Here is a 16,553-nt window from a genome sequence, read left to right as displayed (position 1 = left end):
CACCATCGCATAGACTAACCTGACTGCAGACAGCAGTTGCTGTGTCTGGTTCTGCGAAACCAGCAACTCTGAAGCACCTCTCAATTATTGTTTTTTTCACATCCATCCATGCTTTAACAATCCATTGAATACAGTCCAGGAGAGTCACTTGTTTGCACAGATCCTGTACATTTTCAGCACTTTCAATGACACTCAAAAGAGACCTTAAAAGATATTTCCTGTAAATGCCTTCAATGTTCTAATTATTCCCTGGTCAAGCGGCTGAAGATGTGAAGTTGTGTTGGGCGGAAGGAATTTCAGTGTTACATTTGACAAAGTGAGATCTGATTCACCGCCATGTGACGAAGCATTGTCAAGAAGTAGTATAATGTTTCTCCCTTGCTTTCGCATATCACTGTTTACTTCTTTCAACCAGGTAACAAACAGTTCATTTGTCATCCACTCTTTCTTATTTGCCTTATATTGCACACCTAAAGCACTTCTATCAACATTTTTCAGATATCTTGGGTTCAAGAATTTTCCGATCACTAACGGTTTCAATTTCTTTCCAGATGCACTGCAGGCGAACATGACAGTTACTCTATCCTTTGACACTTTCGTGCCACTCTGACCCTGACATCTTACAGATAGTGTTTTATCCGGTAAAGCTCTGTAGTAGAGTACGGTTTCATCACAATTAAAGATATCCTTTTGGTCGTAACCACTTATTATTTCCGGAATGCTTTTCTTAAAATCATTGACACTTTCACTGTTTACACCACCACTTTCACCACACACGTTATATCCTTTCACACTGTAAGAATTTTTCCAACTGTGAAGCCAGCCATTTGAAGCTTTGAATTCAGACAGTTGAAGTTCTTTGGCGTACTCTTATGCTTTCTCCAGAATCAACGAACCAGACACAGGAATGTTTTTTATTGTTTTTTGTTGTTGTTTTTTTTTTTAACGGGCCATGCAGACCCATTCCCACACAAGTTCATTGTATGTTAGTGAACAGCATTTGAAACTGTCTCTATCTTCGAATATCTTTACGGTTGTATATATATGTATATATATTATGTATAACTTCGATTCCACATACGTTTCCATTAATTTAAATTATTATAAAAACCAAACCAAAAGATAATTGGTAAGGGTAGATCTCTCGGAAGCACAGAGCACCAAAACCACAGCCCCAGCGCCACGCATTTATATAGTAGGCCCACAACAAAAAGAAGCTGTAATGGAAAATATTTCAGACGGGTTGCTTCAAACATCCAACAAGTACATATTAATATAAGCTAAATATTGATAAAGGGGAAGGGATTGGTAAGGGGCGAAATAGGGTCGGGGTTGGGGGAGGATTCCGAAGGGGAAAGTTGAACAAGGACGGATATACAAGGGAATGCCATGTTCTTTAAAAAACACAGTCGCACTACAACGTAAACCACAATAGGAGAGATCGCCCTGACGTCACGCATCAACACCTGTTTATCTGGCGGTGGGCAAAACAAAATGTTTTCACATCGTTTATGTATGGGATCGGAATTTTCAATTTTAAATAACTTTTTCATTCATATATGGATTTTAAAAATTAAAAAAGTTTTGAAATGCTTACGATTTTCATATTTTCTTATTGAAATATTTTTTGAAAATGAATAACCGTTTTAAATGACATTTGATTTTAATAACGGCGTAGCGATGCTCCAAACACTTTTAGACAAACACTGTAAGTTAAGCGTTCATAATGAATCCATTTTATATCAAAATTCTATTTAAGAGTTATCAATTAATTGCTTGTTTTATATTCTTTCCATTAATCAAAAAATTATTGATATCATTTGTGTTTTAAGAAAGTATAAGCCGTTAGAAAAACATCACTGTTAACAGAAAAACATGGACGCTCGGCGTCTGCCCACCCGATCTTTGTCTTATCAGTTCTAAACATAGAATATACAACGGATTTGTATACAAACACGATCTCTCCTATAGCGCAGACACTCATGTACCAAAGATAAACACACAACGACGATCAACTTAATAACATAAAACAAACGAACAAGCAACAAATAAGAAAACAGTACGGCACCGTTATAGACTCACAAGCTTACAAACGCACCCACACCAGTAGGAAAAAACAATCAAGTACTGTCTTGGGATTCGGCTGCCAAAACAAAGAGGAGCCACGAAAACTTACTAAAAGTAAAGGGGGAGGGGATGCAAAAAGAAGCGTAAATGCAAGGGAAAGGAGAGGGCAAAAGGGGGAGTGGGCGGAAGAAAAACGCTTAAAACATACAAGAAAACATACGCAACACACAATATAAGACAAAACAACCTGTTGAAAATAGGGGCACCGCCTTGGAACGGTCAGTAACCTAAATAAAGGAAACTGGACTACAGTGTACATGTTTTGGCAAATAGTCATTCCGATATGTTTATCTATTTTATATTTGCCTATGGTCAGTTTCACGTTTATTCTTTGTTAGTTTGTGATACACTAAATGTCAGATGGCAGATCTAAGTCTAGATTTTTCTACTGAGCTCAACACAAAACGAACAGTTGATTGACGTCTGGGGATGGCGCGGGGATAACTTGAATTATTTACCACGTCTGCGTTTTGACGGATACTGCATATACTAGTACAAATATATTTATGTATTCAGACGCGTAGCATAAGTGCAGCTTCACTCAACTGTATCTACTGGTATAAACTATTTGGTTATTCAGACGCGCAGCAAACAGAGAAACGTCTTTAAATCTCATATTTCGAAGAATATAGCACAGGTTCAGGAGCGTAGCAATATATTGGCGCACCTTAAAATACCGTATTTTGAAGGGAATGTGACTACAGAAATCTACTCTTACCTATTATCATTAACTGTAAGATTAAGGTCAGTAATTCAAATAATACTTTGTTTCATATAATAAACAACTTCAGGTAGCATTCACGTAACTTTATAGGACATCACTTTTTTCCTACACCTATTTTTCATGAAAGTTTTATCATAAATTAACGAAAAAAAAAGTAAATAGGGTACCTAAAAATGGCGCATATTTGCTCTTGTCCGCACAATGAACCCTTACTTTCGGTTTTGATCATCGTTGGAGTATAAACATGAAAACCCTCTCATTTCTTGCAGAATGTATCCTAGCTGTGAACAAATAATTATGCTCAAATGATTCCGATGATAAGACTCGAGGAGATATGATGCAATTATAGCAGAAATCTACATATTATTTGGAAAACAAGCCAGCAAAAATGAAATGATCAAATAGCCCTTGTTTACCCAACCCCGAATTATACCTTTAAAAATTAACAAGGGCAATCTGATCATTTCATTTTCAATAGCTTGTTTTTAATTTTGAAAGTTCAAAAACTTTTACGTCAACTTTTACGCAAAGTAAACTAACTATTTTCCCGGTATGCAGTTACAATAGGCTTATAAGATTCGTTTCTGGAACATTTTCACTTCCTGACATCGTGGCATCTACAGTTGGATATGGGTGGTCACAGACATATCCATTGGCTAAAATCTGTCGGTGCTATATCCGATTACAGCAAGTTACTGACCGCCTGGTATTTTTACTACGATAGTCTGATGGTGGATATTTTCTCGAACCTTCACCAAACAGCTCGTTGTTATTAATACCTTGTATCACGAGAGTATTTATTTAAGGCAGACTGCTGGACATACTTGTAATGCAGACCGTATGTGCTTATCAAATAGTTGTATATTTATTGCATACCTAAAATCAACGAACTTGTCTTCTTGTAAGAAAATGTTCAGCATATAGGACACGTGTTTAAATGTGCTTAGAAATAAAAGGAGCCAACCTTTTCTCAATATCCACGTCCGCCATTTACATTTTACTTGTCGTACACCAGGTCACGTGACAGTATACCGTGGAAACTAGAAGTTGAATCTCGCGAGTTTTTTTTTGTGTGTGAGGGATCGGATTGTTTTTCGATTTTTCAATAGAAATTAAGTAGTATATCTAATTTTTTTTTAAAGATGCGAGAATGTAATGAGCATTTTTTTAGTGCATCTGTGAAAGGCGAATGGCGAGAACGCGATGTTTCGCACATAGCTATGTAAAGTACATGTATCACCCTAAACATAAAATATTAAGTTTAAACATGAAGTATTATCTGCATAAACATACTAAAAATCACCTTGATATATTTATAGGACACGCTTGAATGCGAAGATACACTATCTGTGCACAACGTACAGGTACAAATATTTTAAATTTCAAACTTTTATTTGTCAGAAGGATTAACGAGTTAAGATGTCAGAAAAAGCACCGTACCTGCGATTCCAGCATAAGATTGCAATAGTAACAGGTGGTTGTGACGGTGTTGGGAGGGGATGTGTAGATGTTTTAGGTATGTACAGTTTTACATGCATGTAACTTATAATTATTTAAAGTGTATGGTTAAAATAACTTCTACCTCGGATTTTTTAAAAATAAAATGCATTTTTGTATATAAAGCGTTTGGTATATTCACATTTTTTTCAGAATGACACTTAGCAGTTTATACCCCTGGTTTAAAAAGATCAAACTTCGTTTGCAAAACTTTTAGATATATGTATATATTGGCTGAACAGTCTACCATATATTGACTTTATTTTAAAGCGACTCGCTTACACCTTTTCTCCCAAAATCGGTTAAGATCCGACTTCAACTTGATTTTTTGCTCTAAGTTTTATTAAAACTGAGAACTTGATCGACTTGTAGTAATCACTAGTGATTAAAAAGCTTCTTTTATTTTATTTTATTTAAAGTATTCAGCTGCTTTAGCCTTTTTCTGCATGGTTTTAGTACCTGGCTTTCACTTGCCAAAGTGAAAAAGCTAACTGTGTGTGGGTCGAGATATTGTGCTAGTGGGCTACTTATGGGGGATTCTGACACAACACGAAAATATTTCAGAATCAGCACTAGACGTCAAATCATGTTCACCTTCTATCGCTGAAAGGATATACCTATGCAAGCTATTGATCATTTAAACTTGCTACTTAATTGATATATTTGCAAAAGAAGCATATGTCATAAATACATATCCAAATATTTTCTGTCTGTAAATCCTGTTTAATTTCGATTTTTCCATGCGCAAAATATTATTACCGCTACGCCGTTTGTCTTTTTTAAAGACATGTCTTCTTCATGGTGAAATTTGTCAACAAACAGACGATCTTTTTTGTCAACACCCGCAGAATTTCACAATGTAAAATATGTTGAAACAAGAGCTCCGCCAAGCGGGGCAATATACGCCCGAAGGGTTATATCAGAGGATGGGAGCACAATTTAAAGAACTTGACTGTTGAAGCCCAAAGGACAGGAACAACAAAAGGAAGAAATTCAAAAAAAAAATCAAAGTCCACAAAAAAATCCTTACCAGGTACAGATATGTCAAAATGCACCTAAAAATTGGAGGTACCATCCATGTTGTACCACAGAAAAGTGGTTTCGGGTTCTTTCCAAAGGCCAATAATAAAAAAGTCGTCGTCTTGATGTGGTGTACATTTGTGACAAGTTTCTTTGAAATCCTTCAAGCAGTTCAAGAGTAACAGAGCGGACACGAAACAAACTCATATGATCTCTGACCCCCGAGTGTGACCTTGACCTTGAAGCAAGCCATCCGAAACATGTGCTCTGCACGTTGTCTTGATGCGGTAAACATTTATGTAAAGTTTCTTCGAAATTCTTCAATGGGTTCAAGAGTTACAAAGCGGACACGGAATTGCTAAACCGGGGATATAACATTATACGTCCCTTCGGGCGTATAAAATGCTACTGCTTGAAAGAGAACAATCTCTGCTACCAATATATATGCGTAAAGTATGAGGAAAATATCTAGAAAAATTCTCCATTGCACTGATCTGATACAACATAGACCGGATTAGGATTGACAAACGGTGTTCTCTCAATAATTCACTCAATAAATATTATTTTGTAGGTATAGGAAATAGAGATCAATATAGTTACACCTTTATTAATCCTGTCAGGTGATCTGTATTACAAAAGTGCTTCTGTTTTGACATTTTGATACAAGAAAAACTGTATTATCTGCACTGTTATTTACTGACTGGTACTTCTTTTTACAAATGGCTTGTTAAAAGTTAATTTTTTACCTTATGTAAGTTGACAATGTCGTAGGAACAATATTTCGAGTGGTAAATCAAACACAAATGAATAAATCCTAGATGTTTTTGTTGTGCAAAAAGTATGATATTGTGTCTTAAACCGTTTTCATTTTCCACTCAATTGTATAATTGCAAGGGAAGTAAACTAATAGATTATTTGCTTATAAGTACTAGCCAGCAAGAGTTGCCTTCTTTGTGGATCACAATTAATTAAAAATTAAAGTCGTTATGGATATTAACAAAATATCATAAATCACTTGTGATTTTTTGTTATTCAGGACTTGAAATCAATCTAGACTTATTGATGTATTACATCATGACCATTTTAGGGTTTTCTCTAATTATAATACTTGTGTAAGAAGCTTATGATATGTCTTAGTGAAAGTAAACAGCGTAAAACAGATTGACATATAACTTTGAAAGAACAAAAATTTCTACAAAGTGAGTAACGTGCAACGCTTTCGAAAAAATGGATAAAGTCAACATTCTTCTTTGTCTTTTTAACCATAAACTATCATGTAACTTACTTCTCACATTTGTAAATCATTTATTTGGTTATTCAAGGACTTGGAAATCAATTTCTAGACTTTATTGAATGTATTACTATCATTGAAAATTTTAGGGTTTATCTCTAATTTATAATAGTTGTGTAAAGAAGGCTTATGATAAGTCTCTAGTGAAAGTAAACTGTGGTACAAACAGATTGACATATAACTTTTGAAAGAACATAATACATACTGAACAATTTAACACCAACTTTGGGCGAATAGCTTTAAATCGACACAAAATATTTGGTGAGGCATGCCTAAATTTAAGAGAAATTTCCAACCTGCCTGGTCCGCTTCTAAGCCAATGAACATAATATATATTTCATTTTCTGTTTTGGCTTTCGTGGCTGCTAAGACCTTATTTAAAACTAACTATAGCTTTAAATAATCTTCAAACAAATCGAATGTGTTTCATACAGACAAGCTTCAAAATGTTCATCATTTTGGACATTTTAAAAAGTATCTCTAATACGTTGTCCTCTAATATTTTCAAGTAAACTATTATTGCATGACTCATATGCAACAGAGTAATTGCATAATGGTTATAGCATGAATCAGTATGCAAAACAAGTGATTGCATGATTTAGTAAATATTCAATTATGCTTGATTCAGTGTGCAATACAGTGATTTGATGATTCAGTATGCAATATAATAATAGTTATTGAATGATTTAGTAACTATTTATTTATAAATGATAAGTATGCAATAAAGTGATTGCACGATTCAGTATGAAATATAGTTATTGTATGATTCAATATGCAAAACAGTTATTGCATTATTCTATATGCAAAACAGTTATTGCATGATTCAAGTTCTGTGGAAGGAAAAATCAATTCCGAATAAGATCAGTTAAACCGAATTTTTTATCTATATAAGAAACTTTTCACTTTTCCCTGCAAAACGGATAGAATATTAAGCTTTCTCCATAATACAAAAGTCAGATATTGTAAGTGATTATATAGACTTATTTTTTTACATGTTCCACGTTGTGTGGGTAGATTTTGTATTACATATATTTGATATTACTTTTAGTCTAACATGATAATATTTTGACAATGTTTTCTAATGTATTGGCAACACGATATCCATAATTTTAGGCTAGCATTGCGTCCAGTATAAATCTTGTTCTCTGACTTATTGTATGTGTTTTGACAAAATAGTATTCATAATTTGTTAGTGAGTATTTTGTCCGAAATAAACCATTGCTTATGTTTGGACAAAACGGCTAACCATTGTTTTTTAGCAGCGTGACCGGCATTAAACACTTAGATATCTTAATCTTTAATAGTATAGTTGTTAAGCAAAAGTAATTATTAATACTTGTATTTATTAACCATTTCAACTATATTTGCGTTTTCATTTTCAGCTGCAAATGGTGGGACGGTGGTCGTTTTCGACATAAATGGTAACATTTTCTTTTTTATTGATACTACTGCAAAATTCTATTATATAAGCTTAGTTTGTCTCTTTCTTTGGTAGGATGTGTTGTGAACATATACATGAAACAGTTTGACGGTGAAATAAAATGCCGGTCTTCCTCTAGAATGTAGACAAGAAAGAAATTAACTCGAGAAAGTTATCCAGCTGAGTGGTTCTACACAGGTTCACGTCCATGTTGATTTAATGCCTAGAGGGGCACATGGGGTCATCCATCACCAACAGAACCAGGAAAGGTCGCCAAATGACCTAACTTATGCCCGTGTACAAACAAAAATAAGAAGAAAGTAATTTCAGTAGGTGATTTGTACATTCTTGGCACATGGCCCAGTTTAACGTTATGACTAATATGATTGATTAGTATACTTATGAAATGAATATATTAGGTTGAAAAAATCTAGTTATCAACTTTATCTGTACAAAAAGAGACTGCTTTATATGCCTTAATCCTTTTCGCAGTACAAGACTGCAACTTTTGCTTGATAGGCGTAAATTACAAGAACTGCAAAAGTTGTATCTCAACTTCAGGAACTTTAGTAATAGATAAAAGTTGAAATAGTGACTATACTGCTCAAATTGTTCCTTGTATTGAAGATCTGTGATTTTCAGACGAAACTGGGTCAAAGTTGGTATCGGAAGGACCAGGGAAGATAATCTATATTCACTGTGATATGACAAAGGAAAATGAAATAAAGGTACACATAAATGTCAACACATTCCTCCTTTGTTATTCTTCATAGTACTAAATAACATACTGGGTATCGGCGACTGTCGAAGTTATGTCATTTTGAACACTATTCTGAATATACATTTGTGACAAAATCGCAAGGATGTAATTAAGATGTTTATTCGAAAAAAATCTGTGAAGAAAATGGCTAAAAACAACAGCTCACTTTTTACACAGTTCCGTTATTTATACTTCAAACACATTTAACAATGTGCATATTTTTACGTACATTCAGTATATTCTGTAAATTATAAGTAAACTAATTAGATCATGTGTATTTCAATAAACGCTATAAATCATTAAACGAGCCGCACCATGAGAAAACCAACATAGTGGCTTTGCGACCAGCATGGATCCAGACCAGCCGGAGCATCCGCGCAGTCTGGTCAGGATCCATGCTGTTCGCTTTCAAACCCTATTGGTTAGAGACCACCAATTGTTTTCCCATAGACTTACATTGTAACATTATGACGTGTACGGCCTTCCATACATCGAAACATGTACTATATCTAATTACAAGTTTTTCAAGAACTATCTTAGTTCTACCAAAATATCGCACGAAAAACATATGAATAGTGATACTTTATTTAAGTAATTTTCGTGTGAATGAGATGACCCCCTGTTTACATCATTGACATGGCGGGAGAAATTCGTTTGATAAAACTTCTTTTCAATACACATAAAATATAGCAAATTTTGTCAAAATGTATAATAAAATACTGTAAAATGCAGTGAAAAAATATCAATTTTGAAAAAATAATTACTTCCTGGGTTTGTTTACATGACTGACCAATCAGAACGCACAGACGTTACCTTATTCCAAGGTATACACTTACCTCATTCCCAGTAAGTTCCCTGTACTTTTTTGAATTGGTGGTCTCTGACCTATTACAATTAGAGAAACCGTTAGCGAATAGCATGGATCCTGACCAGGCTGCGTGGGAGCGCAGGCTGGTCTGGATCCATGCTATTCGCAAACGCACTATGTTGGTTTTCTCACGGTGCGGCTCAAATTTAGCATTCGCCGATGCCATTAAAAGATGAATTGATCTTTCACAATTTCCGGGTATATCCACTACTTCTTTGTTCTCCACACAGAAATCAATTGAAGAAACTGTGAAACGTTGCGGCAAAATAGACTGCCTCGTAAATAACGTTGGATCACGTAAGTGACTCACTTTTCCTAGACATTATCTGCTTATATTTTACGTCAACTAAAGCGTTCTTGCAACATATAAACAGCAAGCAGTCCACCCGCTTAACTCAATAGGGAGAACGCAGATCTACGGATCGCGAGGTCCTGAGTTCGTTCGCCTGGCGAGGCGTTATTTGATAAATGAATAAACAACTTGACTTTGTGTTGTTATGCTACTTGCAGATCCCGGGGCAATGGCGGTAGATGATATATCAGTTCAAGGCTTTCGAGATTTACTTGAAATTAATCTTGTAAGCACCTTTACTGCCAGCAAGGTAAGTACAGTTCATCATTTTCGACATAAAATTAATGTTATAAGCATCCTTTTAGTGAACAAGACATGAATGGTTCTGAGCTATATTTAATATTAATCTTTGAATCAAATTATTGTGAGAAATATGAATATCAGGAAAACGTTTTCGACATTTACTTTAAATTAACTTTGTAGAGCAATTTAATGGATCAGTCACACTACACCGTATAGTGATAACGAACGTCCAACGTATAACAAAATTTACCGAATCCGTTCGTGTCTGTTCGCATGCGTGTCTTTTCCGTTTCTCATGCGGCGCCTGCGCTCCTTGTCCGGCGATGTTCGTTCCATCCAGTGGCAGGTTTTGGGCATGTTCAAAATTTAGAACGTACACAACCGGACAAAGTTGTCCATTAGGTGTACGGTAGAAATGCGTTGGTAAGCGCTTTGTTCGTTTCTCGTGCGTTCCTTTTTCTGTACTTGTCCGATTTGTATCCATTCTTGTCCCTTGGACCTGATTCGCGGCCGTACTGCTACTGGACAAGAACGGATGTAACGTATGTTCAACGGACGATAACTGACAAGAACGTAAACGTTGTTCGTCCTATATATGTGCGGTAATCTTGCGGTCATTGTGCGTTTTATGCGCCTCATACACCGATCGCTAGAGCATCGAGCAGCAGCAGCGGACGCCTTTCGTCACTGGATAACTTTCTGTCGCAATGTTTCTATACGTTTGGCGTACGTTAACGCTATACGGTGTAGTGTGACTGACCTATTGGAACGTACACCACCGGACAAAGTTGTCCGTTAGATGTACGGTAGCAATGCGCTAATATGTGTTTTGTTCGTTACTCGTACGTTCCTTATTATGTACTTGTGTGGATTGCATCTGTTCTTGTCCGGTAGACCTGATCCATGGCCGGACTACTATCGAACATGTAACGGATGTAACGTATGTTCAACGGACAATAACTGACAATACATTCGTCAAACGTTGAAAGAACGTTTTAGTCAGTTTCACATGCGTTGCGCTTACGTTTTACGCGGTACAATCCGTTACTAGTACGGTAATGTCCGTTAATTGTTCGTCCTGTATACATGGTATATGTGCGTTGATCTTGCGCAGCAATTTTTCTTTACGTCAGGCGTTCGTTAACGCTATACGGTGTAGCGTGACTGCACTTAAAGACTAGTAAAACATTTCGAACTTATAATTATTGTAATGAACATTGTCAGTAGCTTTAATGCGAACAATGTTTAAAGGGCCATTAGAACGTTTTCAACATTTACATTTACTTAAAATGAATCTTATATCAACTAACATTACTGCGAACACAGTGACGGTCGGTTCAACGGTTAAGCCGAAGAATAGCGGATTTATTTATAGTCGCTATCGGAAACCCATTTGGGTGACTCCTCTGGAATTAGTGAGAGGATTGTGCAAGATACATAGTACTCTCCGATTTCAGACCATTTCCTGGTTTTTAGCTTGCAAGGTGTAAAGTATCCGAAACGAGACTCTTTTCCAATATTTTTTTTGAGGAACAGGGTATCGAACTCGCGATCCCTGAATTCGTAGACCGACAATGCTACAACTGGACCACTGCGTCCGCTCTGAAAAAAAAGCGATACTACAGATGATATTTGTAACTGTAGGAGTTATTCTTTCATATCAGTTAGTTTAACTATGCACTATCCATTTATATATAATATAATCGTATTCATGGTAGTAACGGTCTGCTTCTAAAATAAAGTTTGAGTAGACTGTGGTATATTCTTTATCCGAATTCCTTAACTAGTGCGCTTTTACGAAGGCATTCGTTATGGCATCATATTTAATCTACTTGAATTACAGTATGCACTTCCGTACCTTAGAGAATCAAAGGGATGTATAGTGAACATCTCGAGTAATGCAGCATCAGCAGCCTTCAAAAACTCTTCAACCTACTGTGCTTGCAAGGTATGTATTAATGTGGGAATTGGTCAATACGTCCGTGTCGATTAATCAGATCGAAAATCCAGTTATTACAGAGTAAGATTTATCATTTCGCAGTCAAAAAAAAACATGACAATATTGATTTGTGCGTATTATTAACCAATTCTTGCTCAGCAGACGCAACTATTTCAAATGATACCACAAAAATATGAGGTCACCAAGCATCGAATTGTTATCTATTTGTGGATGGGATACCTTAACAGAAAATGAAGTTTCCAGAGGTAAACTATATCTTAAAAGAGTTTTGAAGAATTTAATGTTGGTACAGGATCAGCCAGACATGGTAGTAACTTATATGTTAGTATCTTCTGGGAAGATTTATATCATTGCTCCAGGTATCTTTAATTGTTCTAAAAAATTTATTTGCTGGCTTCATTTCCAGGGAGGTGTATCATCGTTAACAAGAGCTTTGGCCATTGACGAGGCAAAATACGGTGTTAGAGTTAACTCGTAAGTATGACGATGATGTAAATGCAGTGGACCCGAAATGAAAATCGATAAATTCCGTTCGATTACGTTATCTGCGAATGTGATTTTGGGTTTTTCTGGTTTTCACCGAAATCGTTGCTCGTGGGGGGGGGGGGGGGGGGCTAAATAATTTACGATCGAAGACGAGTATATGAAAACGCACGGAAATTGTCGAATCTCACTACGGGTCCACTACCTTATGTAAATGTAAATTAAAAGGTATGTTAAGAAACTGAAAATTATTCTCGAATTGAAACATTTAACTAAGCGGCATTATCATAAATAATGCTGAAAATGTCTTTCTTTTAAAACCTGGTATCAGATATTTTGCATGCTATCCCTTCGTTACATGGTACCATTTCATCATATATGATGCTTGTACTTCTTTCCACAGAATTGCTCCTGGACCTGTGGATACAAGATTAGTTAAAGCACTTATGCCTGTAGAAGAGAGAGAATTTCTTGCTAAGTGCAATGTAAGTTTTCGATTATAGAAACAGAATAAATTTTTCAAAGGCTATCGAGTAGAGCAAACTAGGATGAGTTAACCGTCCAATCGTGGATATACCTACGAAAAGCTCAATGTATTATTCTAATAAACTAAAGTTAAATATTTAAAACTTTAATCATTTAATCAGCAAATATTGTTGAAGGCTAAAAAGAGTGGCATACATATCATGTAATGTAATAATAAATAAATAACAATTAATAAAGCATTAACATAATTAGAAACAAGAGCTCCGCCAAGCGGGGCAATATACGCCCGAAGGGTTACATCATAGGATGGGAGCAAAATTTAAAGAACTTGACTGTTGTAGCCCAAAGGACTGGAACAACAAAAGGAAAGCTTCAAAAAACAAATCTAAGTCCACAAAAAAATATTCAAAGTCCATAAAAAATACTTATCAGGTACAGGTATGTAAAAATACACCTAAACATTGGAGGTACCATCTATGTTGTACCACAGAAAAGTGGTCTCGGTTTTTCCCTACGGTCAATAATATAAAAGTTTCAAAATAAGCTATTTATAGTAACATAAAAGGGAAGTAATTAAAAAAAAATATTGTAAGTGAACAAAAAAGTGATCTGCCAAATAAAGACAAGAGCACTGCAATGCAGAGCAATATACACAAAGCAAAGTCATATATGACCTTTGACCATTATGTGTGACCTTGACCTTGAAGAGAGTCATCCGGAACATGCGCTCTGCACGTCGTCTCAGTGTGGTGAACGTTTCTGCCAAGTTTCTTTGAAATCCTTCCAGCAGTTCAAGTTACAGAGCGGACACGAAAGAAACTGATATGACTTTTGACCCCTAAGTGTGACCTTGACCTTGAAGCGAGTCATCCGAAACATGCGCTCTGCACGTCGTCTTTTTGTGGTGAACATTTGTGTCAAGTTTCTTTGAAATCCTTCAAGGGGTTCAAGAGTTACAGAGCGGACACGAAACAAATTGATATGACCTTTGACTCCTAAGTGTGACCTTGATCTAGAAGCGAGACATCCAAAACATGCACTCTGCACGTCGTCTCGGTGTGATGAACATTTGTGTCAAGTTTCCTTGAAATCCTTCAAGGGGTTCAAGAGTTACAGAGCAGACACGAAATTGCTAACGGACGGACGGACGGACACCAGCGTCATAACATAATACGTCCTTTCGGGCGTATAAAAAGGACGGACTTCCTATGTTGCAAAGAGATTTTATCGCCATGATAGCAATAGTGAGTCCACTGCCGATAGAAAAGTGGATGATAAGTCATTGATAACTTGTATATACATATATGCGGATAAATGAAACTATATGTGTTCAGTTACATGTTGAGCAACATAAAGACCAATATAAACACTGTCATTCAGCTTTCTCTGTAAATACACTATGCAATCAATTTAAAGTGCATTTAATCCAATTACAACACTGAATGTTTATGTCATTTTCAAAACCCAAAATTATGCTGCAATTTTCCTCAGAAAAAAACCCATGGCAAATAGATTGACACGTTTAGTAGTGGATGTGTGGAAATTTTAATTCGTTTTGTAATTTCAGAACATGAACCGGTTTGCTCAGCCTCGTGAAATCGGGTTGACATGTCTATATCTTGCCGTGGATGCTACCTTTACGACGGGAGAAGAAATTATGTGTACTGGTGGTGCTGAAGTCGGTTATGGTGTGAAGGGCGGTGGTCTCCTGGTTTGAACCAGAACAGAACAATAATATATTATGATAGCTGAATGAAATGATTGATTTCGCAGTAGTTGAGTGGGTCAATGAGCCGTGCATTTTGGTCTTTTATTAAAAGATATAACTTATAATCTGAGCTTTATGTTTTACTACTTTCTGCAATGCTACAGAGCTACTAGCATCATCAGAAGGAATCTGGATCTTTTTTGAGAGTGTCGCCCTTTTTTTATCTTTGGTCATTCTAGTATTGTGGAGCTATTTCAGCATAATTGTAAACTAGCTTTAGCTCTGGCTATTTCCTTGCAGCAAAATCCAGACTGGAAGCCTTCTTCTTGTTTATATTGTATTAATATAAATGTTGGTGGACTTCTTTTTTTTTTTTGCTCCGCTCGCGAATATCAGGGCCCGGTTGTTCGAAACTTTAACCGGCTGTTAAACTAACACCCGGTTAAATTTTGATTCAAAATACTAGACTTGGTGGGGAACACTAGTATGATGTTTCGATTTTATTGTAAAGATTTTCCAGTGTTCAAAATCTTTACCTCATACATTTGTTTTTCAAAGTCGTCTGAAATGCCGAAAAATAACTCTAAAAGTTAATCAACCGTTAGCTTAATCGCCTGTTAAAGTTTCGAACAACTGGGCCCGCATTTATCCGTCGCGAAGACGTATTATCCAAATATCGTTCCTTCGAATCTAGGGCGGAATTACGAAAGTGTGATATTGCAATGTAAATGTTGAACTTTCCCTTCTTGTATTTAATAGTATAATTTCACAATCGTCCCTTCAACCGAAGTGTGATATCATGATAATACGATGTTAATATTTACTTCGCGTTTTGATATCATATTTTCACCCTTAGATCGAGATGCGATATTGCGATAATACGCTATGAAAACGAGATAGCACGTAATCACTACGTATTGTGGCGCCATCGCATCGTATCTACGCCTCTTTGCATCTTGCATTGTCGCCCTTACAAATCTACATGGCTACAGGACAAAACAACGTTGACCATTACGGAACATCGTTATATTCGCTGTTGTTATAGTTTCTGGTTCTTAGATTCGATAATTTACTTGATTATGGGTCGTGACGGGTGATGCACCCTTCGTTATCTTTCATGAACAGACACAATTAATCCGAGACTGTTGTTGTTTTGTTCGCTTGCGTTCTGCACCTAAAAAAACATCTATTAGAACAACTGTAAAACTGTTTTAGTCCCCTACCGGTAGAAAAACCGGAGGAGACTATAGGATTGCCCTCCGTCCGTTCGCCCGTCTGTTCGTTCGCGAATATAGATCCTGAGATTACTCAAGAAGTATTCAAGCTAGGCTCATAAAACTTGGTATGTAAATAGAAGCCAATATGTAGATTATGCATGTACATAAATTATGCCTGTAGGTCAAAGGTCAAGGTCACTGTTGAAGGTCAAGTAAAATAGTTTCTGCTCCATAACTTTCATATGCATTGATGGATTATCTTAGTGGTTCACAAAAACGTTCCCCATGATGAGACAATGTTTCAACACATGACCTATGCTTGTCGGTTAAAGGTCAAGGTCACTGTTTGATGTCAAGTAAAATTTTGTTTCTGTCCCATAACTTTTGATTGCATTGG

The 16,553-nt window shown here is 36.1% G+C and overlaps 1 protein-coding gene across 1 annotated transcript; it reads left to right on the top strand.

Moving 5' to 3' along the window:
- Positions 1 to 3,987: 3,987 nt before the first annotated feature.
- LOC128548995 (17-beta-hydroxysteroid dehydrogenase 14-like) lies at positions 3,988 to 15,064 on the top strand. Its single transcript, XM_053524886.1, has 9 exons — positions 3,988 to 4,367; positions 8,042 to 8,080; positions 8,722 to 8,807; positions 9,938 to 10,004; positions 10,218 to 10,309; positions 12,146 to 12,250; positions 12,669 to 12,736; positions 13,149 to 13,230; positions 14,799 to 15,064. The coding sequence occupies exons 1-9, from the start codon at positions 4,271 to 4,273 to the stop codon at positions 14,946 to 14,948; spliced, it is 786 nt and encodes a 261-aa protein (XP_053380861.1). The 5' UTR covers positions 3,988 to 4,270; the 3' UTR covers positions 14,949 to 15,064.
- Positions 15,065 to 16,553: the final 1,489 nt, after the last annotated feature.

Source organism: Mercenaria mercenaria, chromosome 15 (assembly GCF_021730395.1).
Source record: "Mercenaria mercenaria strain notata chromosome 15, MADL_Memer_1, whole genome shotgun sequence".
In the NCBI taxonomy this organism is placed as follows: domain Eukaryota; kingdom Metazoa; phylum Mollusca; class Bivalvia; order Venerida; family Veneridae; genus Mercenaria; species Mercenaria mercenaria.
Note: the sequence above shows the minus strand (reverse complement) of the source record. Positions and strands in the feature narration are given on the sequence as shown.

Coding starts and splice junctions, on each gene's coding strand:
- LOC128548995 (XM_053524886.1), top strand. CDS start 4,271: ATGTCAGAAAAAGCACCGTACCTGCGATTCCAGCATAAGATTGCAATA. Junction 12,737..13,148: donor TACGGTGTTAGAGTTAACTC/GTAAGTATGACG, acceptor TTCTTTCCACAG/AATTGCTCCTGGACCTGTGG. Junction 13,231..14,798: donor AATTTCTTGCTAAGTGCAAT/GTAAGTTTTCGA, acceptor TTGTAATTTCAG/AACATGAACCGGTTTGCTCA.